The sequence below is a fragment of the Diachasma alloeum genome, unplaced genomic scaffold (genome assembly GCF_001412515.2).
Source record: "Diachasma alloeum isolate Michigan unplaced genomic scaffold, Dall2.0 Dall_scaffold_00255, whole genome shotgun sequence".
Classification (NCBI taxonomy): domain Eukaryota; kingdom Metazoa; phylum Arthropoda; class Insecta; order Hymenoptera; family Braconidae; genus Diachasma; species Diachasma alloeum.
In genome coordinates this window covers 144,441-172,288 of record NW_021680400.1, presented here as the reverse complement: position 1 = coordinate 172,288, position 27,848 = coordinate 144,441, and the positions used below count along the sequence as shown (strand labels likewise).

The following is a 27,848-nucleotide window of genomic DNA, read 5'->3' as shown; positions in this document are numbered from 1 at the left end:
TGTTTGAAAATAATTCTCACTCCATTTAATAACATTGAATAGACAATGAATTATATACCATAGAAGAAAATGATGTGCAAAATTACCATTCGGAAGCATATTGCCATAATCATATTTTTGCTTATTAGGAAAAATAACTATGCCATATGAAGAGAAGAACAATTTTCCACTTGTTTCATTTTTTACGATATGAAAAAAACCCAGAGAATATCTCTGAAGAATATGACGTGATATTCATAAAAATATTTTACAATTTGCAGAAGGTGTTATCAATTGAACTTCAAGGCCAGAAATTTATTTTTCAAATCCAATAAAGGCTCACTTCTTATCTCCATTCCAACACTTCTGTTCTTCCCCACGCACATTACATCAATAACATAAATGATAATACGTGACAGCGATAATGGGAGACGTGAGGTGAAGCAGGTATAAAACCACTTCATTCTTTAATTCTTCTCTTTATTCTGGGAAAAAATAAATTAGATTAGGGTACAATAAATTACGACACATCCTACTTTGGTATTTCCCATTCATTTATTTATTTATCACGTATAAAAAGACATTTTCTTGCATAATCTTCAAAAACGGCGACATATCTAATAAGAATTGATCTATCTGTCGCTAAAGAACACAATCAACGAATAAAATGAAAGTGTGAATGAGAAAACAGCTGTTGCATTGAATGCCCGATTTTACGCAATAGGAATACTTGCTTTTCCGTTAATAACTCTGGAAGGAGTGGTGGCAGAGGACTAAAGCCGGTGTCATTAGGAAGCCAGACAAATTTCCGATCTACATACTCATCTACAGAGAAAACCCTTTAGCACCGTAATTTCCTCGAACATCGAGACTTTCCGATTTTACTCACCAAAATTTCTTTCACGATATTCTCAGGAACTAATCGACGCAGAGGGGTTCATGACCACCTCTCGGAATCGGAAATTTCCTCGAATGTTCGATAGTATATTTTTCGTTCTACTGGTGCCTCTCCATTCCCTTCAAAATCACCTTTTTTTCATAATCGTTAAATATCCGAAAATCGTTCGACCCCATTCCACCCGACAAACTCCAATCTTATCCCTCAATAATTCCACCATTAAATAATAAATAAAATAAAAACGAAAAATTCCATTATTGGAGAAAATCTAGGAAAAAATTAATTCTGGATTGAGACAATAAATTACAACGCACTCTACTTTCGTATTTCTCATTTATTTATTGATTTCTCACGTATAAAAAAGAAATTTTCTTGTATAATCTCCACAAACGGTCACATCTCTGATGAGAATTGATCCATCTGTCGATAAAAATCACAATCAACGAATGAAATAAAAATGTGAATGAGAAAACAACTGTTTCATTGAATGCTCGACCTTACGCAATAAGAATTTTTGGTTTTCCGTTAATAACTCTGGAAGGAGTGGTCGCAAAGGGCTAAAGCCGGTGTCATTGGGAAACCAGGCAAATTTCTGATCCATTCCTGTACAGAGAAAACCCTTTAGCGCCGTTATTTCCTCGAACATCGAGACATTTCGATTTTGCCCTCAACAATTTCTTTAACGATATTCACAGGAACTAATTGACGTAGAGGGGTTTATAATCACCTCTCAGAATCGGAAATTTCCTCGGATGTTCGATAGTATATTTTTTGTTCCCCTGGCACCTCTCCATCCTCCGCAAAATCACTTTTTTCCGTAATCGTCAAATATCCGAAAATCATTCGACCCCATTCTACTCAATAAACTCCAATCCTATCACATTCGCTCAATCACTCACCCATCCCTTCACTATCTACACCTTTACTGTCTATTTTATACAAAAATCATCCACAATGGATGACGCAACTAGATTCATCATCACTATATTATGCATGACGCACTGCTTTTCTGCATAAAACATTTCATTTTCATTAATTTTAAACTGTTTTTCCCCATCTCCGGAAATGAGATAATGAACCAGGAATGCATTCAGACAGGTATCGTACAATTATCATCATTTGTAAATTATCATCAAACGATTTGTCGTTGAATAATTGCAAAAAATGCCATTTTCATTGTTCAGTTTTTGATTGATTACCAACAAGTTCAGGGTAAAGTTGAACTCATCTATTCAAGTTGAACGGTACGTGTGCGTAAAGTACGTGAACACTTTGGGCTCGCAGTCTTGTCGCCTCATTTATGGCCGGTCTGACCTCGTATGAACGGTAACCACTCACTAGGCTGGCAGCTCTCGTCGATCTTGTCACACCCATTTGACTGAATCGATTTGAATTCGTTGGACGAACTGAGTTGTAGGATCGAGAGTTGTTTGACAGATTTCGATGGACTCGGGGGAGCCCATGAGAACTGCCTGACAGTGGGTCTCACCTGGAAATTAGTTTTAGTTTATTTGTTAACTTGGTTGATTTGTTAATGTTCAGATCCGATTTTTCATCATTTTTTGCTTTGTAGAAGTGAGAAATTGTTAAAACAAGTGGGAATTTGCTTTCGTTACAACATAGTCAATATTTTTTTGCTAATAAATTAGTTATTTGTTTCCGAATGGAATTTCTCTGACGCTGTATGTTAAAATAAATTCAACATTGTCCCAACGTTGATAGCCAACATTGCTTCAACGCTGGCAGCCAACATTTCCCCACCGTTGGGAGTGAACATTGCCTCAACGTTGGCAAGCAATATTATCTTAACCTCGACAGCCACCATTGTACCAAGGTTGTAATTTTTTACCTTCCCCTGAATATCGGTTTCAAAATAATTGTTTGCAACAGCAATCTCATGATCGAAGTCGATCAAGATGGCGTTGGAAAGAATATTTTGAATCACAATTGTATTCATTTAAGCAATTATTTTTTCAGTTATCGTCGGAAAACTATCGGTCACATACACACATACATCAGGACATTAATCCAAAAATGGCATATTCGAACTTCTAAGGCCAAAATTAGTGATCTTGGCCAAAACAAGGACATTTCCGATTTGGTGAATGCAATGTTTCCATTCGGAGACAAAAATGGCTAAGTGTATGAAAAAACAAGACAAATCATTTGAGAATTCCAAAAATTGTTCACCCCCTTTCAGATTTTTATAAAAGCTGTTGTGAAAAAATCTGGTTAATACCTGGCATAAGGTGGTGGTGGTGTAGGTGCGGCTGGTTGATCGGAGGCAAGACCGCTTCCTGGAACGCTAGCCACCCCATTGAGAGTTGCGTTGACACCACTGTTGCCCGGTGGTATCAGTTGTCCTGGATTTAACTTGATAGCATCGTCGTAACTCGGCGGCGCGTCAGCAACAGCCTCGTAGTCCGGTGGCTTCTGTCTCGCACCAACTGCCGATTCGTCCATCGATATCACGTGTATCGGATCATCGATCTGAAGGAAAATAAAGTCATGTACAAATTAACACCAATCTCTTTTCATCGTCGCCGCCGGGTAAAAATTAATTATTTCTCAAAGAAACGAAGTTTTTAGAACCAAAGGGCGATTCTTGTAACCTTTTATTTTTCGACATTTTCATCTTTCTTAACCTTTACACCGCACTATCGTTCTGTGGGATTGTTATCAAAACTTTTAGAGTGTATAACTACTGATAAATGTAAGGAAAACTTTCAAATTTTCAGTAGCTTCCTATTTTATCGGTTCCAATCAATACAAAACGTTTTCCATTTTTTTCGCCTGGACAAATTCAGGAAAGCACCAATAGTTTTTCTAATTTATTCACTGAGGGAATTGATTAAAAAAAAATTAGCACCAATTATTCATAATGAATGCCATATTTTTGCTAGTTCGATAATCGAGGATAAGCAGGCGAGAATTGTATGAAAAAATAACTAAGCTACCGGGAATCACAGAAATTCACTCAATGTTCATAACAAATATTTATTTGGGAAGAAAAAAAAACAAGTTGAGAATAAGCCGCCAGAGGGGTAAGTAATCGATCAATGACGATGTGTGACTTTTTAGAAAAAAAGATTTTTGGATGAATTGCTCTATACCAGGATGTATTGAATTGATCGAGACAAAATTTTACATACAAGTGCGACTAATACTCTTTAGTAGCCAGAATCTCAGAAGTTTATTACAAGTTTTGTGCGTATTATGGAACGCCACATTAACTCCCAATTGAAAAATTAGAAAAACGCGAATATTTCGAAAATTTTGTATGAACGGGTATTCATTTTTTAATTGATTTTGACAGGAGGTGACAAGACGAATAGATTTGTCACCTCCTGTCAAATTCCAACATCCTTTCTAAATTTTTTCGGAAGTTATCGTGCACAGAACGATTTTTCCATAAAAATGTAAAATACCGATTATTATATAGCAATATTGTGATTTGATTTGATAGATATTATCACAAGGAATATTTTGACGTAAAAAAAAACAAATCCGTCACGTAGTTTTCCAGATATTGAGAAAAAAGCTTTTTGAGAAATTGCTGCATCTCCAAAACTACTTGACCGATTGAGCTGAAATTGCACGCAGAAGTGCCCCAAAGTAATACCAATTATGTAATGAAATTTCAGATTTTTAGCTTCAACCTTAGTTCTTCTGCGAAGATTTATACAAATGTTTCGAAAAATTCACACACACATCCGGACATACATACACACATTTCCTAAAAATATCATATCTTCACATTTCATGACATTCTACGACATTTTCAATGAAAATTAGAAGATCGTCAAAATCGACGACTACACGGAGAGAAATATTCAATAAAAATTACCAGAAAAAAGACGTAAAAATTACGTTTCACTGAAAACGATTCTCGCTTGCCGATTACCTGAAATGTTCCGTAATTTTTCTTGAATATTTGTCTCCGTGTACACAGCTTTCATTCGGAAACAAAATTATGAGAAACTTTCAGAAATTTTTTGTTTAGACAACCAATGTTAAATTCTACTTCGCGAATGAGAACTAGGACTCGACGTATTCCACATATTGTAAGGGTGCATTAAAAGTAACCACAGAGAGACAAAAAAAGAACAGGTATAGAACTGGCTGAAGATAATAATAGAATTCGCGTGCGCACTTTAGGGTTAATATCCTCATTCACCACCTCTCCCCCCCCCCCNCCCCCCCCCCCCCCAACCCTTGTGAGTACACCCACCGTAAGTAAAAAAAGCGCACGACCCCCTTTCACCATAATTTCATCCATAAAGGGTCTGGAGACAGTTATAAATAAGTTGAGTCAATGAGAATTTACGTGACAGGTTGAAATAAAATTAGATTATTTAGAAATAGTTGACGCGAGACAGTTCAACAGGATATGGTGTTATTTTCAGGTACGAAAGAAAATTCGAAAGAAGGGTTTTTTTCTCAAAATAGAAAAAAAATTGATGAAATCTATTCGGACTTTTTTCGTCATAATTGTTTCGATTTGATCCGAATGATGAAAATTAAATAGTGATTTGGAAATAGAATAAGACGATGATTCGGAAATAGTTGATGGAGACGGATAATGTTGGAAAATAGTTCAACAGGATATGATGGTATTTTCAGTTGTGAAAGTAAACAAGGTTATTTTTCTAAAAATAGAAAAAAGGATTATTGGAATCTATTTGGACTCATTTTTTGTGATAATTATTTTGTTATGGTCCGAGTGATGATAATAAAATGATTATTCGGAAATAACTGATAGAAACGGATAAGAAAGGCAAATATAGTTCAATAGGATATAGTGGTATTTTCGGATGTGAAAATAAACAAGGTTATTTTTCTAAAAATAGAAAAAAGGATTATTGGAATCTATTTAGACGAATTTTTCTATCCTAATTGTTTTGTTATGATTCAAACGAGGAAAATATTTTTTGTTGTTTTCGAAATATTACACTTCCATAGATGATTTGTTTAACCCTTGTGGGATTGTGGGTTTTTTATTGACATTAGATGAAATTATCAATTTCGATTGATATAGGTGTTTTCAATTTTGAGTTACATTTGACTGTTGTTATCCGTTGGACCCTTGAGGCCCTTACGGGTCTTATGAGTCTTATAAGATTGTTAGAAGGGTCAGGCGAAATTTTTAATATCCATTTCTGATGGAGCGATTTCATTCAATTGGTTGGACCTTTGTGCAAGGGTCAGGCAAGTTACACCTTATTTAACTTACCTGACCCTTCATACCCTTATGATCTCGGAGATCTTCATAATGGTCAGGTCAAGTTCTTAACATTTATCTCTGGTAAATGAGTTGTATTCAATTCATTCGATAACTATATTCCGTCTGACCCTTGTAACCCTTTTGAAATTCTATGGTGGTGAGACAAAATCATTACTAAATTATGTTTGAGAAATTTTGGACCCTTGCGTGAGGGTCAGGTAATTATTGCACGGAAAAAAATATACTTCCATAAAGTATATTTTATACTCGAATCAAGTATATTACATACTTGATTCAGGAATATTATTCTTAATTCGAGTATAAAATATACTTAAGTATATTATTCTTGATTCCAGTATATTTTATACACAATTGGGGGATGAGTATTTTGGTTGGGAGATGATTGTTTTGTAATAGGCTGGGTTATAGCAAGCCCTTTTAAGTGTAATATAAGGGTTAGGCACTAAGTGTCAGAATATTAGGGTCAAACACCGAGGAAAAAAGTGGATTAGCTTTAGGAAAAAGTTTCTAAGGCCTGGTTGCACCAGCTCCGGGTAACGAAAACGTCAGATAAGAAAAAAATAAATTTGGATGTTCGATGGATTATTTTACCCGGGAGAGTATCTCAAATTTATCCCAGGAACAAAAAATGAAATTTAATCCCAAGGTTAAATCAGTGTTAATTCAAATGAGGCTACATGATGATATATAAAAAATTCTTCTTCGGGTCAAATAATTAAAAATTATGACCGCTACGATATAATTGACCCCGAGGATAAATTTTACCCTAGGGTTTATTTGGATAACAGGGCTTGGTGCAATCGGGCCTAAATTTTAGAAACCATGGTTTGTAACCTTCAGTTTTCTATAGTTGAGAAACTTTTTTGTAATTTTTATAAAAAAGTCATTTAAAATTGATGATCAAAATGGGGATTAATTTTAAACCAAGATATACTTAATTTTAGAAAAAATATTTTCTAAAATCTAGAAAATTTTTGTAATTTTTGAGGAGGGATTTTGGAAAGACGAGGAAGAGAGGTTGTGAATTAAGAATTTACAACCAAAAAAATTGAGTCGGTGAATTTTTCAAAAATATCTCTGAAACTAAGGACGAATTTTTACTGAAAATTGGGGGGGGGGGGAGGAAAGTTTTATTGAATTCTCGATGTACAACCCTTCTCCCCCCAATTTTCCCCTTAGTTTCGGAAATATCTTTGAAAAAGTCACCGACTCAATTTTTTTGGTTGTAAATTCTCAATGCCCCCCCCCCCCCTGCCACCCCAATTTTCAGGAAAAAATTCGTTAAATTCCCCTCCCCCTCTTTGCAAAGACTCTCCTCCACACACCTGAAATTCTCGATATTCGGGCACCTCTCGCTATGTATGGGGCACTTACGCCCTTTAAATACCTCGGCCGCAATTTTTTAGTTCAATCTGAAAACTTGTTGCTACAATTAAGAAAAATTCAACGTTGGTTTTAGAAAATATTTGTTCTTGAAAACAATCCCCAAATTCGTTATTTTTTATGTTCCCACCAAGGATAAAGTTTAAGAATTGGAGTTTCTAAAATCTACTAAAAATCCCCCCCCCCACAATTTCAGTAAAAATTCGCTATTTCCGTTAATTTCGGAAATATTTTTAAGAAGCTCAGGCTCAATTTTTTTGATTGTGAATTCTCAATGTATCTCCCGCCCCTCCCACTCCCAAGTTTCCAGTAAAAATTCGCCATCTCCCTTAGTTTTGGAGATATTTTTGAAAAACTCACCGACTCAATTTTTTTGGTTGTGAATTCTCAATTCATGGCCCCCCCTTCCCCTTTTTGCAAAATGCCTCTCAAAGATTGAAGAAATTTTCTGGATTTTAGAAAATATTTTTTCTAAAATTAAGTATTTTTCGGTTTAAAATTCATCCCAATTTTGATCATTAATTTTGAACGATTTTTTTCTAGAACTTAGAAAAAAGTTTTTAGATTTTAGAAAACTGAAGGATAGAAACCACGGTTTTAAAAATTTAGAAACTTTTTTTTAAAGCTAATCCACTGTTTTCCGCTGTTTGAAAAAAATTCCAGAATTTTTCAGGAGAAATTCAGGCAAAAATTACCGTGCCGTCTGGTAAAGTGGGTTCAATTGTCTAGCACCAGAAAAATTCCGGCGCTGCATAGTAAAAATTCCGGTATCGCACAATAAAAGCTTGATCCCTGACTGTGTTCTATTACATGATAAATTACATTCAATAGTTAAAAATGAATAAACATTGTTATTCAGCATGTTATCCTATCAATTTTATTTTAACCTCTCCTCCATATCCTCTCTCCCATATTAAAATGGAATGGGCGGCAAACGTGTGTGGAACGTTTGACAGGCCAATGTATCTCTACAGCGTTATACACCCCATGAAGAGAAATTAAAGGGCACTTATTCTATTTCTTAACCGCTTTATCACAACACTAATTAATATTTCACTGAAATGATATTATGAAAAACATTAACCTGGTGTTTCAGTAAGGAGATATGTGAGAGAGGAGGCTAGAGGAGGCGACGGAATAAATCATCTGGTCACGTTGAGTCGATGTTCGTGGTTGCGGAGGGGGGACGAAGAGTNTCGAAGGGTGCCGAAATCGTACGAATGCGCGATCGGATCCTAGGAGTCTGGTAGAGCACGGGAAAAATTTGCCAGCCAGTGTCATAATTTTTCTCATATTTCTCGTAAAAATTCATGTGCAACAGTACTTTTTTCTACTCTTTGCGGTACATTTCGCCTGGAAAGACCATCTGGACCCACTTTACTATGCGAGCATGGTAATTTTTCTCGTACATTTTTCTCCGTGCATCCCCCAATTGAGTATAAAATATATTGGAATCAAGAATAACATACTTGAATCAAGTATATAATACACTCGAATTAAGTCTATAATATACTTGATTCAAGTATATTTTATACTCAATTCAAGTTTTTTTTCCGTGTACCGTTTATTTTAGATAAATCAACTTTTCATTTTTATTTTCGCCCGACGCTTGATTAATTCGCCTAACCCTCATGATCCTTCCAGATCTCCTTTGGGTTACAAGACTCTGACTCGTATAACCCTGATGCAAGGATTAAACAGATTGGACAAATTTTTTAGTATCCGTCTTTAATAGATTAATTTCTTTTAATGCGTTCGCCCTGATGATCCTCACACATGACCCTTACGACCCTATCATAAGGATTGAATTTAAATCTTTCACGAGTCTAACATTGTTAGACTCATGAAAGCTTCTCAAAAATCATAAGGGTCGGGTTGATCACATAAGGGTTAAAAAGGTCAGACACATTTTCTACCATTTTTCCTGGATCATTTCATGTTTTCCACCTATTCGACCCTTACCATATCCGCCTGATCCTTATGACTCTCATGACATCAGGGTTAATCAAAATCATTACTTATTATGTTCAATGTCAAATTCAGGAAGGTACTATGCAACTTCAATTATACCCATTCCCGGACAGGAAGTCATTAGAACAATGAATTCAATGAGTTCAAAATTCTCCGAAATCCTACAAGTCTGAATGGATAACTAATTTATAGCGAGAACCCAACGATTCGAGCAGTCATAAGGGCTATGTATAAATAAAAATGGAAAATTGCTACATCAAACAAAATAAAATACCAAATTTTGTCTGACCCTTATGATCCTTCAAGGATTACCAGAGCCGAGTATAACGTTAAAAAATGTCAGACCAATTTTTCAAAATTTTTCTTTGATAGTTTCATTTTATTTCACCTGTTCGACCATTACCATATCCACCTAACCCTTATGGCCCTCGTGATTTAAGGGTCTGACAAAATCATTACTTATTATGTGCAATGTCAAATTCAGGAACGTGCTATGCAGCTTCAATTAGATTAATTCCCGGACAGAAAGTCATTGGAATAATTAATTCAACAACCATTTTTTGAGTAATCGCCCAAAAATCGTTTTTCAAAAACATCTCAAGAACGTCCCAACGCATCAAGTTACAACTGGGGTTGATCAGTCTACAGCATCAATTTAGATACGAAATTTCACAAAATTCTACGAGTCTGAATGAGTAAATAATTTATACCGTGAAAGATTGAGATATTTTTGCACTGCCCTCCCATGAATTTCGATCTGTCCCTCCACTGCAAAAGCACATTCTCGTAAAAGACGATCAATAAATTTCTCTTAGTCGAGGGCAAAGAGTGAACAAACTATTAATACCCCATGTGTGTTTTATTCAACTTCCATTCTCCATACTACCTGTCGGGTATAGTATCCGTTTATAAACCGTCCATTTATAGAGCCCATGAGTACTATGCCTCATAAACGACAAAATCCAATTCTAGGGACTTGTGAGAGCGATGTCGATGCTCTGAGCTATCTTATGAACCATACCAGGTATTTTTAGGTACACCACAGCTAAATTTAACTTGAATATCGCATAGATAATGTTAACGACAAAAATGTAAGAGTCGAATGAGAAAATCACATTTTTTACGCATTTATGTTCGTGCGAATAATTCTGCGGATTTTTCTTTGGAGATTTTTTATTGTTTTTTTTTGTGGGGTAGGGCTATTTAATTTCACCATTATTTTTTCGAGATACTTACTGTTTAGAAACAAAATGTTTTTCTCAAAAGGGAAATATAATTTTGCTTTCTGACAATTTTTTTTTGTAAAAAAAATGTACTCCCAAATTTTTTTCTGTGCTTTCCATGTTTTTTTTCAGGAATTTTTTTTTTCATAAAAAAAAAGTTTGTTCTCCAACGAGAGAAAAATTTTTTTTTTCAAGAGAAAAACAAAATTTTTGTTTTCCAAGAGAGAAAAACAAGTTTTTTTTCCAAGAGAGAAAATACTTTTTTTTTTCAAGGAAGAATACAAACTTTTTCTTTAACATAAAACACTGTTTTTTTAATATTTTTTTTTACCTGTACTGTATGTGGATGTCCCCCATGTTGTGACTGTACATTAGTCCTAGTTGGTGGTGCATGTAGCCAACAGCACATTGCAGCGCATATTAAAAGTGCACCAGCAACTATACACGCAACACCGACGTATCTAACTGGTTCAACGTAATTTTCAGCAAGTCCCAGCCAGTTTATCAATGCACCAATACATAATAACACCATACCATAGCGATACGGTCTCTGTGAACGTCGTGACTCCTCGAGGGACATTTCTGCAACAAAAAATCATATTTATGGTTATTGGAAAATTGTGTGTTGCGGTTTGATGGATCACTCAATTTTTCATGGTGGCCTAGATGTCTAAACGATGGCGGCAGTGGAAAAATTAATGCACAGAAATTTTTTCCCTCTTAGAGAATGATAAATTGGGCCGTGAGAAATTTTGGGGCATTTGGGATAATGACTAAGAGATATCGCGATTCATTTTAATTTGTGTTCGATCCTCATGGCCCTCATGCGAGCAAGCGAAAATTATTTATTCTTTTTAGTTGATCTCAAGATTTTGACTCGTGATCCTTGTGATCCTCATGAGATTTCCTTGAGAGTCAAACAGATTTTTGACTATTGATCAGAGATCAATCGATTTGGAGATACTTATAAGCGTTAAACACACTGAGAGAAAAATCTGAAGTTCGATTTACAATAAGAAAATAGTTGAGGCATTTTGGTGAACGATACGATTTTTTTTGTATACGGCACATAACATTATAGTAACTTCACAAGCGTAATTTTTGCAAATCAAAATGCAGTTAAACTAACCCAAGTTCAAAAGTAACCCGAGTGGAAATTCTGTTCAGGTCTCGATTAGAAACTGATCAAGTCCGATCCGAAATTATGATCAGGCATGTTACGCCTCTGCCTTATGTTTTTCCACTAGGGTTTCTCCGCCTTCCATCATTAGGCATTAATTAAATTTAATTTTTTGAGAGAAATAATCAGTAACTTTCTAGCCGGGAATCGAAACCGGAACCCGTTTTTCCACTGGGGTTTCTCCGCCTTCCATCATTAGGCATTAATTAAATTTAATTTTTTGAGAGAAAAAATCAGTAACTTCCTAGCCGGGAATCGAACCCGGGACCTCCCAATGTCGCGTCGGGTGCTCTTACCATCGGAGCTACCAGGACACTTACGAATTTCACTCTCAAATTGACTCATACCCAAGTGGAAATTCTGTTCAGGTCTCGATCAGAAACTGATCAAGTCCGATCCGAAATTCTGATCAGGCATGTTACGCCTCTGCCTTATGTTTTTCCACTAGGGAACCACGACAAATCTATCGTGAGGAGAACTATAAAATAGTTGCAATGACTACATTTCATTGTAGTAATTACTTCTCCGGCCATAGTTACCGTAACCCATGAAAAATTGTTGAGGACTTTTTGACTATAATTCGATGGTAATGGAATATAGTCAGAAGAATTATATTTTTCTCTCAGTGCAGAATTATGGCTATCTATGTTCGATAAATTGACTCATCAAAGGTCAAAACTAGTTTTGACCTTTACATTTATTTTTAGCCCTTACATGGTAAACTTTTTTACCCGTTTGACTCTTATTGAATTGTCATGGAGGTTAAGTAAAGTTATTAAAATTCTTTTTCGATTCAGTACATTTTTGTTTTTGTTTACGTTTAAACTTCATGAAATCCACCGGACTCTCATGACTCTCATGAAATCATTTCCAGGGCCAAACAAAATTTTTATCATTCACCTTTAATAATTCAATTTTGTTGATTTTGTTTGATCCCTATGACTCGTTTGAACCTTATGACCTTTATGAGTCATCATAAAGATCAGATACGAATAATCATGCCTGATAAATCCGTCCTTGAAATTAATTTTTGACCCCTAGATGATCTCTCAACCTTGAGACCCTTATTAGGTTGTCACAAAAGTTATTTAAAATTATCATTATTTTTTTCCATTCAGCATTTTTTCATTTTGATTCATGCTTGAGACTTATGCAATCCGCCTGCCGGTTATGAGCCTCATGGAATCTTTCCACGGGTTAGATTAAGTTTTTAACACTCAGCATTGATAATTTGTTATTTTTTAGTTAATACTGTTGTGTTTGTCTGACCCGTATTCATCCGTTTAACCCTTATGGCCTCTCATAAGGAACACAAGGGTCAGACAGAACTAAATAAGTCTGATAAATCCACTCATACACTCGTTTTACTTTCGACCCTTACGTGACCATTCTGATCCTCATGCAATTTCCATAAAGCTCAACGGGAATCTTTTCCCATACACGGAGAGACATATTCAGTAAAAATTACGGAACTCATAGTTCACTCAACGATTACGGAATCGACTCTGAAAATTTAAATGACGCACGGTATCGTAATTTGTCACAGGAGATTTAGGTAAAAATTACCCGAGTCAAAATTTTACCGGGTCTCCCGACGTAGTTTCAACGTTTTGAACCTACATTGCTTTGATGTTCAAATTCTCCGCCGCATTTTTACCGTACTTTCAACTTATCTCAACGTGAAGGCCCATGGACGTTGAAAAACACTCAATATCCACCGTATGTTAAACGTACTCTCAACGTTAATGATGTTTGTTTTCTGTTAACGTATATTGTAAGTTTCGACGTCCACATTTCATTGTATCAAGGTCATTATTGACGATAATTAAAAAATTCATTACCGTGTTAAAGACTCACGTAACTAAATTATTAGTGTCAGTACATTAATAACATTAGTTCGAAGTTCAAACAATCGTGCGTCTGAAGGGTAAGGTGGATCCAAGGGTCAGAAGGGTTAGTTGAGTATAAGGATCAATTGAGTATAAGGGTCAGATGAGTATAAGGGTGAGTTGAGCCAAAAGATTACGCGAATCTAAGGGTCAGATAAGTGAAAGCCTCAGTTGAGATTGAATGTCAGTTGAGTTTAAAGGTAAGTTGAGCCTAATGGTCAAAATAATACGAAGGGTCAGGCGAATCCAAGGGTCTGTTTTGTAAGGGTCGGAGGATTAAAAACCTCAGTTGAGTTCAACTGTCAGTTGAATTTAAGGGCCAGTTGTGTGTAAGGATCAGTTGAGTGTATGAGTCAGATGAGTGCCAAGACCCTATTGGGCCTGAGAGTCAGATGAGTCTAAGACAAGAATAAGGGTCAAATGAGTCTGAGGGTCAGATCGATTCTGAGGGTCAGGTGAGCCAAAGGTCATCTAACTTTTAGATTCGCCTGACCCTTCGTACTCTTTTGACCCTTAGACTCAACTGACTCGTAGATTCGCGTGATCCTTCACACTCAACTGACCCTTAAATCCGCCTGACCCTTTGTAGTTGTTTGACCCTTAGACTCAACTCAACCCATGGACCGATCCGTTTTTTTCTTTTTTTCCCATTTTTGTTTCATCGAGTTAATAATATTTATATTTTTGCCATTCTTTCACCGATTAATTTATGCAAGATTTAATCAATTAATCGATGTTAGAATGGAAGTGGTAGTGTGAAGAGGCTAGGGGGGACGAAGGAAGGAAAGAATGTACGGTGGAGGAACGTTGGGGATACGTTTAGTTTCAACCTAATTTCAACGTACAATCTGGAAAAAATGGAAAAAAGAGACGGTATTTACGTCGAAAGTAGGTTGAATCGGTGCATTTGAGCCTGTACACTGGACAACGTACTTTCAACGTCCTAAACCCATCAGTGGACCTTGAAACATCGTTGGGAGATCCGGTAAAATTTCGACTCGGGTACGTGACAGTTCTGTAAAATTTCCTACAACCACATTTCGCTTCGGAATTACGAAAAAGATACGTAATTTTTATTGAATATTTCTCTCCGCGTAACCATCTATAATTCTAGAATATCCACCTGACCCTTCTCACCTTCATGTTGTCTTTTTCAGGGTCCCATCAAATTTTTACCATTCAACTTCCATAATTAAATTTTTGAGTTTGTTCAATCCTTCTGATATCCTTCCACAATTGTGGAAAATATCTATAATTCAAGAATGTTACATTGTGAAGCGATAGCAAATGACTCAAATGCTTTCATGAACCGCACCGTCATCGATTATCATGACGTTCCATTAGTAAAGATGAAGGTGAATCGGAGGTCACACGACATCATTGTACGTTTGTGGAACGTCCAGATAAAGAATTTGATTGAGCGCCCAAAAAAAGCCAATGATTGCCGCACCCATTCTCTCATTTTTTCTTTTCAAACACATTCGAGTTTCTATTTTCGTCGAGTCATTACTATATCCACCCCTAACATTTAGCCTATATTTGTGACGCAGGAGACACCAAAGGGGCGGGTGAGTTCTAGGTGTTCCAGTTTAACGGCTAGTAATAATGGTAATACGTATCACGAAAGTCGGTTGAATTTTATCGATGACTGGACAATAGGACATTATGGCAACTGAATTTATTATAAGGATATGACTTTTAGTGCCATCACGGTAAGGGGATAGGTCATAGTCAAACCCGAAATGGGGGTAGAATTCACGAAGGTCTTCGTGGTTTTCGAAGAATTAGGATTTGGGTTTTTCCGATGTAACTGATTGTTCAGTATTGTAACATGACCTTTTCAATTCTTATGACCCTTATTGAATTAACATGAAGGCTAGGGAAAATCATCATTTCCCTCGTTAATTAAGCATGTTATTTTATTTTGATTTACGTTTGAACCTTGTGCAATCTACTGACCCTTGTGTCCCTAGTGGCATTCTTTCCTTATGAGGCGCCATAAGGATCAAAGAACTAATGATGTGTGACCTAGATAGGAATTATATAGGCTGACGATGGAAACAAGCCTGTGCGAGCCTAGGTTTGGCGAGGGTCAGTAACGCAGGCCTGCGACGGGCTTGATTTCATCGTTCACTCGAGCCTGAAATGAGGGCGATTCAAGGGGCCATTGCCGAGGTTCAATTCAGGCCTAGCCCAGGCTTTGAGTATTGAGGCTCAGTACGTCAAGGCTTATTCGAGCCTCTGCAAGGCCTCAAAAACGAAAGTTAGTTTCGATTATATTCCTCAATTTTTATATCGATTAACGTTTCTGATGCTAATAAAACACTCGGAGGCGCCAGAAATTTCGAAATTTTTTTCACCTGGGGCCAAAGTGTCACCTTGGATTTTTCAGGGGAAAGTCGACTGTCGGCCAAATCGAATTTTTCCGTCGAGTGAACGTTGATTCTGTATTTTCTGGCCCGCCTAATGCCACTGAGACCCTCACTTGCCCCAGAAATGCAGAAATAAAAGAAAAATTGTTTTTCACCCGGAGCCAAAGTGCCATATTTAGGCTTTTTTCGGGGGAAAAGTCGACTTTCGGCAAAATCGAATTTTTCCGCCGAGTGAACGTTGATTCTGTATTTTCTGGCCCGCTTAATGCCGCTGAAACCCTCACTTGCTCCAGAAATGCAGAAATAAAAAAATTTGTTTTTCACCTCGGGCCAAAGTGTCATACAGCCCCTCTGAGAAAATAGTGGTAGATAGTAATTATTCAAAATAATGACAGTGTTTTCAGGACAAATAAACGATGAACAAACGATTCCTTATAGGAGGAACAAATAAAACAAAGACTTTTCACATGTAAGAGGGGCTACACGAGGAGCTGTAGCCAGTCCAAACTCGAAAACTTGAAAATCACTACAAAAAAATCTTGTCCCGGCCTGCTGCGATGAGGTTTTTTACTCGTGTGGTTGGCCAGTCCTCGCCTTCGGCTCGGACGCCAATGCCACACGAGTAAGAAACCCCATCGCAGCAGCCCGGAAAAATACTATATAAAAAAAAAAACACAGAAGACAGCGGATAACAATCGAATACACAACGATCACAATAAAGATTTGTGTGTTCGATTGTTATGCGCTGTCTTCTATATATTTTTTTGTGCAATAGTTATGGGTACAGTGTCTCGGACAATGTTATTCAGATTTTATGAAATGTTCATCTTTTATCCCTTACGTAACCCGTCTAACCCTTTTCACTCTTATGACCCTTATGAAGTCTCATAAAAATAAAAAAAATTCTGATAAATAGACGAATAAAATTTATTTTGTATTTTTATGTGATTTTAGTGGTTTACGAACAATTACAGTTTGAGACTTTCGATGTAATGATTCTCAAATGTAAAAATATGCAGTATTTATTCAAAAAATATCAGACGATCTTTCTAAGATTCTAAACACGCAAGAAGAATGATCGCTTTTGATGCAAAAAACTAACTTTTCATCACAAGGTCCACAAAGTATTTTCTGACGAATGTGGCTTTGTAGGCCGAGCCACACAATCTAATCATATTCGTCAGAAAATACTTTTGGACCGTGTGATGAATGCAATTTTTCGTCAGAAGGCCCGGTAAACCGCGATCAAACCGAGCCAAGCGAGGTTAGAATCGCGGTTCACCGGGTCTTCTCACGAAAATAACTATTTCTTGATGTTGAGCGATTTTAGAATAAAAGGTAATGTGTGATTTTTCATTTAATATTGGATAGCGTGAATCAGAAAATTAACACAAAATATCGTTTCATTGTTGGAAAAAATGAATTATATGTTTAAAAAAACAAACGTTTCTTTAAGTCAAATTAATAATGCGATTGCGATGCGCTTGGGCTCGATTTGTTTGCTCAGACGTGCTCTATCGACATCGCGAACGATGCGCCAAATCGCACTCGTGATTTTCCAACCTAAGAAAGTTGATACGCTTGTTTGTTCGAAATTAACCTGTCGATGATTTTTCAGATTTTGTGGTGTTATAGGTGATGATTATTTCTAAATGTTTCTTTAAGCCTCACGTTTCATAGAATTTTCATATGCACTTTCATATGCAATTTGTTTGCTGGGACATGCTCTATCTACTTCTTCAACAATTTATGTGGCTAGATACACCAAAATGAATAATTATCACTGTTTGTTTGAGATATAAACCGTGTGGATCTTTCAATGGAATAAAGTAACGTGAGTGCAAAGACACCAACAATTGACATGAAAATCCTTGCCCAGACTACAGCTTAACACAGAATTGAGGATTCTGCTGGCCCAATAGTACGCAGAAACTTCTGAAGAAAATTATCGTGTTGGATGTGTGACGTGTGGAGATATTCACACTTTAATTCCATAATCGTTTTAAAATATGTAATGATGTAATTTCTGCTTGTTAAGAATTGTTAAATGCAATATAAGCAGTCTCACGGTGAAACCTAAATCCAGCTTCAGTGGAGAAGCTGTTTTATGGTATACAGCCATCGTCAGTGACAGCATTAAAATGAGTTAGGGACTCAAAACCGTGAAAATGATTTTAAACATTTTAGGCTAGCAACAGTTTTTAGGTTCTGGAATAAGGCAGGTACTCGGTAGAATAAGGGAGGAGTTGGGCCTGTAGGGATGTTCACTCTTCGCCAAAAATCTGAGCACCGCGCACGAAACCGAATCTATTATTAGTTTGAGTTTATTCAATTACTAGGGGGGTACGCCCCCTGCACGGTCCGCTCCCCACCCCCCATATGACCTCATGTGTATTACCTCCATGACCCTTATTTGGATCCTTATTTTGACCCTTAATCTGTCCCTCGTGACCCTTATGCTGACCTTCATTATAACCCGCGTGACCCTTGGGACTCTTCATTTATGACCCTTAATTTTGGAGTTTCAATTTTGAGTATCAAATTTTCATCACCAGAAGTTAATTTGGATTTTTATAGCATGGGGAGATATAGAGACCCTTATTTTGACCCTTGTGATCCTTATTTGGACCCTTAATCTGACCCTTGTGATCTTAACCGTACACTCATTATAACCCTCGTGGCCCTTATTTTAAGTCTGGTAACTTCGGTTCTGACACTTGGTTCTTAGCCCCAATGACCTTTATTTGGGCCCTTACTCTGACCCTGACCACTAATCTTCTGAACCGTATGACCTTCAATCTGAGCCATATAACCTGTAATCTGACGCTTCTTACTCTTAATCTGACTCTTGTGACCCTTAATCTGATCCTCGTGACCCTTATTCGGACCTTAGTTACCCTTAATCTAATCCTTGTGACCCTCAATCTAACCGTGGTGATCCTTATTCTGGCTCTTAATTTTGACCCTTGTGGCTCTTAATTTTGGAATCTTAATTTTCAGTACGAAATTTTCATCACCGGAAGTCGATTTGGATTTTTATAATCTAAAGAGATTAGTTCCAGTTAATTATACTAATCTTATATTAGCTCGTGTTCGGTTATTGAGTAGAAATCTTATTAATCCTCTCCTAAACATCCCTAAATGGGCGTACTCCTCGTGCGCCCATACCGAGTCTAGTCGGCATAGTTTTAGAATTGACAGGCAACTCAATTAAGGATATCCAAATAGTTCAGGCAATATTTGCTGAAGGAAATCCTCTTCAGGGTTTATAGAAAGACTAAGAATATTTTTTAAGCGCAATATTAACCTTAGTTGCCGAATATTTTTTCGAAAAAACGATTTTTGAAAAACTTAAATTTAATACATTATGTCCATAAGAGCTGTATACTCCTTCAATCCAATAGCTCAGTCTTAAAGCGTTTGCTCGTACACATAACCGTATATGACTTTGTTCGTTATATTGTATTTTTTTCCGACATTAAAAAACATAAGTTTCTGAACAGATAATTGGAAACAATCAAATTAAAAGCTTCTCAATTGGTAGGACGACCATATTGGATGGTTTGAATCCGCGCGTTCCTGTCGTCTGGCAAAGGTCCGCTCAAGTGACTACTCGGACCGAATTTACCCAAGTAGAAATTTCGTCGGGAGCCACCAATGTGTATTGGGAACCTATGAGTTTGTTGCAGGTCACTGACTCATAGGTTGTACAAAAAGGTCAAAACTAAAGGTCACGAGGGTCAGAAATAAGGTTCATTAATTAGGAAGGGTCATAATTAAGGTTTAGGCAAAATCATATGTCAATCACCAGAAAATGCGAATCTTCGCCTTATCGAGAATATCTAAATATTATATTCCCAAGAATCACAGGATAGCGGACTTGGACTTCAACACAACAGACGATCACCAAAGTTAAGTAACATCGAGTAAGGTTCGGAATGGGATGGGTGACCACTCACCGATAATGTGATTTTTTTTTCTTTTTCTGCGTGTATAAATCGATTCTTATCATTGGGCATGCTTTCCCATGGCAATTAATGAGTTATTAATAATTGACAAATTGTTAATAATAATGAGGTTAATAAATAATCACATGAGTTTTTGATGGGTTGCAACCTACTTGTAACTTGTGAGGTAACTGCGTGACGTTTTCATGAGTTCCTTGTAGATCGAAACCTATGTGGAACCGGTGATAAACCGACGAAATTTCTACTCGGGTTACGATGTTATATGGGATGCATGTGCAGTATTGCCGTATGATCATTAAAGGTTAGACCAACGAGTCAAGTGTGAGATTGAATAAAATATTGTTCACAGTATTCATTGAAAAAATTACCAAATAAATGTATTCAACAATGAAAAATTTGAAAAAGTACAGGGATGGCACGATTTTTGACAAAACTGAACTTTTGCTTGAAAAAAAAGTTGCTAACTTTAAACAAGTACTTGGATATCCTTAAACCGTTTTATCGCTTCGCTACTTGCCTTATAGAAAAAATCAGTTGAGTTTGATGCTTCCGGCCAACTTTTTCTATTAAGACATTTTCTATAAGAATTCCTCGACATAAATCTTCTAAGTTTTTTCCACTCTATTATTTTTTCTTTCATTAAAAAAGATCAAAGAAAAAAAATTAGCCAAATAATTTTTATAGAGAACCTAAAACATCTATCGCTGAAAGTATTTTTTATTGAATTAAAATCCGCTCCACGATTACCTTTCGGCCACTAAAATTTGCCTATATTTTGTAGACGATTTTCCCTGAATTTTTCTCTATATTTAAGTATATTTGTTTGCATGGATTCAATGAATAAACTAAGATTACTCACGTAAACCGTCAATATCGAACAGAAACATTGAAAAAACATGGGATAGGTACCCACGATGACTAAGCGTGTCCCACTGAGTAAATACGGAATTATATGTATTTACTAGAATTCGTCGAATCGCTGATTGACGTTAGTGACGAGCGGTGGAAGTAGACTGGCTAGTCCCTTGGCGGCGATCCGCACACTTATTCTCCTAAATTATCGGGATGGCCCGATAGAACGACCGAGAACATTGATATCGATAATGACTCGATAATATCGATTGAACGACGATGGATCACTCATTTTTTTCCTAACTGATTTGGTGGGTGGTGATGATTACATGACAATTCAAATTGCACAATGAATAAATGATAAAAAGATTGCATGAGAAAATTTTTGAAGAGCTTTTCCAGAGTTTTTTTTTCTTCAAGGTTTTCAATTTTTTGTATTCATTACTTGGATTTTCAATAACTACGAGTTTCTCAAGTTTTACTTAGAACTGATTAGAATGTTTCAAAATGAATATTAAGGACTTTAGGACGTCGTGACCCTCGAGACTCTTGTGATCGTAAATCTTTGAAAGTTTTTATATATCTTCTGATTCGAGACAAATAATGTAAAATGAGTTTTCAGATTTTTAAGCCTTTGTGGCCCTCAAGTCCTTCGTGACCCTTGAGACGAATCGTGTAAAATGACTATTAAGGACTTGAAACTTTCACGTCGCGTGGGACCCTGACTCTCCAAAAGGTTTCCGTTGTCTCCCGTTTCGAGATAAATAATTGAAAATGGATATTGAAGGTTTTGAACTTTCATAACCTTCACGACCCTCGTAATCCTAAATCTTCTAAAGGTCTACATTGTCTCCCATTTTGAGAAGAATAATGTAAGTGAATTAAGAATTCGAACCCGTGCAGATCCTCAAGATTCTCGTGACTTTGATTTTCTTAAGCGTCGGCATCTTGAGAGAAATTATTTGAAATGATTGTTAAGTGACTTCAAACTTTTGCGACCCTTACGTCTCCCCTCTTGAAAAAAATAATTAACAATTATTTTTTCCCGACTCACGTCAGGCTAACGACTCTCATGACCCTAATATTTCTAAAGATCTCCATTGTCTCGTATTTTTGAACGAATAATGTAAAATTATTATTGAAAACTTGACCTTCGTGGCTTAATTTGAAGTCTGAAAGTCTCAAATTGAAAATTTGGAAGGTCTTAATTTGACATTTTTAAAGTCTCAAGTTCAGACTTTTGAACGTTTCATTTTGAGGCTTTCGAAGGTCTCAACCACTTTTGACTGTCTTAAGTTAAGACTTTCGGTACTTAACATGAAATTTTTCGTTGAGGGAGTTCTGAAAGTCTCCACTTGAAATTGTTAAAAGTCTCAGCGTGAGAATTTCGAAAGATTTGAAAATCTCAATGTGAGATCGTAAGTCACAAAATAAAGCACTTTTTGGGTGTATGCAGGACGTTAGACCTTCGTGACCTTCATAAAGGCTGTCAAGGTCATGGGGAGCATGCGGGCCATGACCTTGAGGCTTTTAGGAATCTCAATTCTCCAACATCTTGAAGCAAATAATCTAGACGTTCATGAAATTCGGGATGTTTGAAACTTAATCTTCTAAAAAATTACTCCTCAATCTTTTTTATTTTTCCTATTTAAGAGGAATCCATCTCCACGAAACAGACCTGTCAGAAATGTTTAACAACATCAATAACTGACAATGGAATCAATTGTTCCGAGTTGTTCAACCGAATGGAATCGAATTGAAAAATATTAAAAAATATCGAAAATATGTCTGCCAATTTCAGATTTAAGATATAGAATTTTAAAGAGATTCAAGCCGAAGATATGAAAACCGAATAATTTTAAATTACTACAATTGTTCATCAATCTTGTCACAGACAGGCTATGACGCATCATCGAACCGTGAGTGGAAATAATACCCGCATTTTTTGTTCGCTCGGTTTCACCTTGAAGACAAATCAAATTATGATCCCGAGACAGTAATAATTTGTCATGTCATCGGGACAATATTTGACTAGCTATCGCGTCAGAGGCATTCGTGATAATGTAACCTCCATCATAATTTGTCGAATTAACGTTTCGTCGACAGATCCCAAGACTGAGTTATCGGGTTTATTCAAATGTGCGATTAGATATTTTCATCTTTCTAATTTCTGCTCCCGCATGGAAACTTTGTAATCACCTAAATTTAAGTGTTCCATTTTTTGTGTAAGGATAACCAAATATGGTTTAAAAAAGGCTGAATATGCGATTTTTAGATCATGTCTGTATATATGTATGTATTTTCTATGATTTTTTTCATTAAAATTTAATTTTTCGTACCGATTTGACAAAATTGATATTTTTCCAAAAATCGATTTTTCAATGATCACTCAAAAAATTGTCATCAAAATTGAATTAGTGATAGCTCAAAAAATTGATAATAATACCCTTTTAATCCTATCAGAATATGTTGTTGAGTTGCAGCACATTGTTTATGCGATTTGAAAGAGAAAATCGGTTATGATTACAAAAAAAATTGTCAGTAATATCAATCAAATTAGGGCTTGAAAAGTATATTTCAATGCCCTGTTAATCAAGTTGAAAAATGATGAGAACAACATCATTGCTTATCAAGGTACACAATACTACCATGAGTTTTTTATATAAAAATCTCTATCTCTATCAAACTCAGGTCCCAGTCTATTATATTGAATACTTATTCACATTGATTCATGGTCCCGACTAACTTTTAAGTTTAACCTGGGTTAAACTCTGGGTAAATTCTGAATAAACCCTGATTAAATCTTAGCTATACACTGATTAAACCTTGATTGAACCTTGATTAAACCCGGACTGAAAACTAATTCGATTCGTGAGAGGGTTTGAATGTAGAATTATTAGACAGAACGAAATAATACGTAAAATTTTGACAACATTTCAATTGATGATAGTCTCATCACATAAAAAAAGTGCAAGAAGAGAATAATGAACTTCGCAAATGTTCCATAAAAATCTGAAGTGGACTGTCAATAGTTCTAAGCTACCACAAAATCTGTAAATAGTTCACATGGTCTTATTTTTATAACGAGAAATATGTATGCAAATTCAACTGTAGTTGTTCAGAAATGCTCAAATAAAAAAAAAAGAGAATAGTGAAGAAAGAATAAAGAAAGAACCCATTCGAAACCAAATTGCTAATTTATTAGCAGCAATAACTATACCCATTTTTTAAAAAGCAATTATCCACTTGTTTTTAAGTTATCATATGAACGGTTTCCATTCCATTCTCTGATGATTTTTTTAAATTTTAATGATTTTTGCATCATATCTTTAAAACCATTTTCACATAATCATTTATTCAAACGACTTATTCAATTTATTTAAATGAAAAAAATCCTGAGCATAAGAAGGAAATGGGGATTAATTTCAAGAGAATAATTTTTAAAATGAAGAAATGGTCAAGTTTGTATTACTCGAAAGACAGGTTTAACCATTGCAACGGAATTTTCAATCTGGGACTGGAAAATCACGTTAACTCGCCCATTTCCCCTAGACTGAGAAAACTCAAAAAAAAAAACTTATCGATGGGTGCCAGCCGTCCTTTGTTCTCAGAGACGACAAACCGAATATGCGAACCGCAAACGAAGAACAAAACGAAGGAACCAGAAAATAACCATTAATCTAACACAAACTTAAAACTAAGGAGTCCAGAGGAAGGTGATAGGTTGTCCGCGCTGCTCAAGGGGTTGGTAGGTATTTACAATATTTACAGCTATTTACATAAAAAAAATAGGTACATAAAAAAAATGAAATTTAGAATCTGATGTTCGATAAACATTGGTCATTCTGTGACACTCGTGTTCAATTTTTTATTGGGCTTTTTTATAGATTTATTATTATTATAAGGTTTTAAAGCTTTGCTCTGTTGTAGAGCTTTTTTGTTTTTGTTTTTATGCGCTTGAAAAAAAAAAAACTGTGAGAAAAAGAAGAAAAAAATAAGTGTGTGTATAGTATAAAAAACAAGCGCAACTTATTATTAACAGAAAAGTGAGGTATTTTGTGGATTGAATATTGTGTTTCCTCTGTTAAAGAAAAATATTAACAGAAGAGTAGACTTATTTCTTTATTATTTACGTTATATGGCCTAATGTTATTAATACTGAATTAATGAAATGTTCAGTTTTTTTGTACTTTGTTCATTAATATTATGATGTGTAGGAGAATATTTAAGGTGGCCTGAAGTTGTCTTCTGACTCTATCTTGGCCTCTATTATTATTTTTCTTTTTTTCTTTATAAATTTGGTATCTGGTTTGGAGTTCAGATACGAATTTGTCATTCTGGTCTAACCATCAATATTTCACCTTAACTCGATAAAAATCTTCGCTATCAGTCTCTGGAATTTCTCTGGAGTATTTTAACTCCCTGTTCAGGAACTCATCGACTGGGATTTTATTGTTTCTTTTATGTCTCGGTATGTGATAGAGAATCGGCTTGTTCATTGCGTCTTGGAACAAACCGATTTTATCATACGCGGTGAAATATTGCGTTTTATATTTCCGCATCTAGCTCTACCAATTGCTTCTTGATTCTCGAAATTTGTTAGTGCGTTTATGGTGTCATTTTTAATTGCTTTTAGTTTTTCATAATAATTTCTTGCTAATTTGAGTATAAAATTATCCATTCTGGGTACGTTAGCTTGATCGTAGAGGTATTTATTTTTGATTTGGTGTTGATAGTTTGAATGCTCAGACCTGTATAGAAATAATGAGGTTCTGAGACATTTTCTTTCGAAGACTCTTAGACATTCTGTTTGGTGTGCTCCCATGTTCCAGAGGGTTTCAGCTCCGTACGTTAGTAGGGGTCTAATGAGTAATAAATAGCATATTACTCTAGCTCTCTTGTTAATATGTTTATTGTGAAAAAGAAATCCTAATGATTTATACCTTTTTCTGGCTTTCTCGATTTGTATATCGATATGATTTGAACAATGTGTTAATTCATTGATATTGATTCCTAGGTATTTCACAATATTTTTGTGCGGGATATTTGTTTCGATATTTGTTGAATTATGTACAATTTTAATTCGAAAGTTATCGATACTTTCTTTTTGTTTTTTCGATAAACCTACTTTTGGGTTTCTGAATGAAGACTCTAATCAACTCGCGTTAACCAGCAACATTCGCGCCGTTCAGCGCAAAAGCCGAAAGATAAAAAAAATGGAACGGACCCGAGATCGAACGCGAAATTCTCATAATTATGCACAAAAAAAAGAACAATCGAACTCCACAATAATCCTCAAAAGAGTTCTGCGGCACAACTCCGAATGGTTATGAAAACCATGCGGCAACGTGAGTCGAAACCCAAAATCTCATCGAAACTTCTGGTTAGATGCAAAATTCTCCCCAGAGGGGCATCGCCCAAACACACTCTGCCCGTAGGTCATAGACTCGATGAGGGCTAGTCACCGACTCCTCGAATACTCGACTACTTTTCTCTACTAAACCACCGACTACTTTTCTCTACTGAACCTGGAATACGCAAAAATCGCTCTATTTATACCCTAACCGTGCAAAGAGAGCGAGTATCTAACGCCAAAAGATAGAACGAGAGCGTTATATCCACGTAGTGGGGTCAGCCGCTGTGACGTAGCAAATGTCCGGCGCTAGATACGACGAAGCTACTAAAGGGACACGTCAATCTAATAGCCATAAACGCGTAATTCGATTCAACTTGAACCGACAACAGACCAAAACAACAAAAGAAAAATGAAACGGAGTTAAAAGGCGATAATTAGCCCAGATAAGGTCCACTAACTATCATTAGCTCTTCGGGGCTGCATTCTCAAAGATTACCGGGTCAGAGACGCAAGATACATCGAAATTATAACTCAACAGAACATATAATGCACCATAAGACAAAACTTGATTCCCTAAAACGTATAGCGTGTGACCTTCCACCGAAGCCCAAAACCGAAACTGTCTCATCCCGATAAATTCATACACTGAGCCAGAATTTCAGCTGGGCCTCCGCATTTCCCCGAAGATTAAATGCAAGGGGGGATTCCTATCAATAATCGCGTAGCTCGATAATATTTTGGCCCAAACAACGAAAATTTCTGGTTCCCCGATAGTTAACTTTATCAAAACTACTAAAAAATAGCACGTAAATACTATCCGGAATAACAATAATTTTTATTCCTGTCCAAAATTTATTAAAATAAAAGGCTCTGGGTCCTTGTCTGATTCACGCTTAATCCGAAGTTCTCGATGGTCTATGGATCGTCTAAGGAATTCCCAGAATTCTTTACACCATTCATAAAGCACAGATAATTGTTTCTTACTAGGAATCAATGAATATTGAATTCCTGCAAATTGAAGCGTCCAACGTACCCGGGAATTACTCATGGGGACAATGAAATTGCCTTGAATTGGTCACTGATGATGAAATGCGGCTACGCACTCGTCTTCCCATTGTGGAAAAGATGAGACACCAGGAATAGAACGAAAACAATACGTAGTGGTGACGGTTATTTACTCACGTCTGGATTCCCATTTGATACTTGAGTACCACAACAATAATATGTGTCCGTTGAATTACTATTTAATTGTTCAACCGAAGATTTTTCTTTCTTTCTTTTATTGTTCAATTCTTTATTTTTTAATTCAATTCTTTTTATAAATGAAAAAAAAATTAGTATTTTATATGTACTTTTTTCAGTGTATTTATGAAAATAGCTAACGATAGAAAAGTGCTTAATTCACGATATCCATACTCAGAAAAATGGTACATTTGAATCAGGTAAAAATCTTTGTTTGAAATTTTTTCATTGTTTCAAAAGAAATGATTTAATTATATCAAATAAACGATTGGTTAATTTCAAACGAAATT

The 27,848-nt window shown here is 35.9% G+C and overlaps 1 protein-coding gene across 2 annotated transcripts in view; it reads right to left on the bottom strand.

Moving 5' to 3' along the window:
- Positions 1-515: 515 nt before the first annotated feature.
- Positions 516-27,848, bottom strand: part of LOC107037555 — a 48,324-nt gene continuing 20,991 nt past the window's right edge. The window contains exons 1-4 of one of the 2 annotated variants that reach the window (XM_015256174.1): positions 20,968-21,093; positions 11,031-11,281; positions 3,117-3,367; positions 516-2,366 (exon numbers count right to left, since the gene is read on the bottom strand). In XM_015256174.1, coding sequence (XP_015111660.1) covers positions 2,363-2,366; positions 3,117-3,367; positions 11,031-11,281; positions 20,968-20,995 — 534 coding nt within the window. In that variant the 5' untranslated portion in view covers positions 20,996-21,093 and the 3' untranslated portion in view covers positions 516-2,362. Of the gene's footprint in view, positions 2,367-3,116; positions 3,368-11,030; positions 11,282-20,967; positions 21,094-27,848 lie in introns of those variants that run through there. The other variant, XM_015256175.1, reaches the window with a different exon arrangement.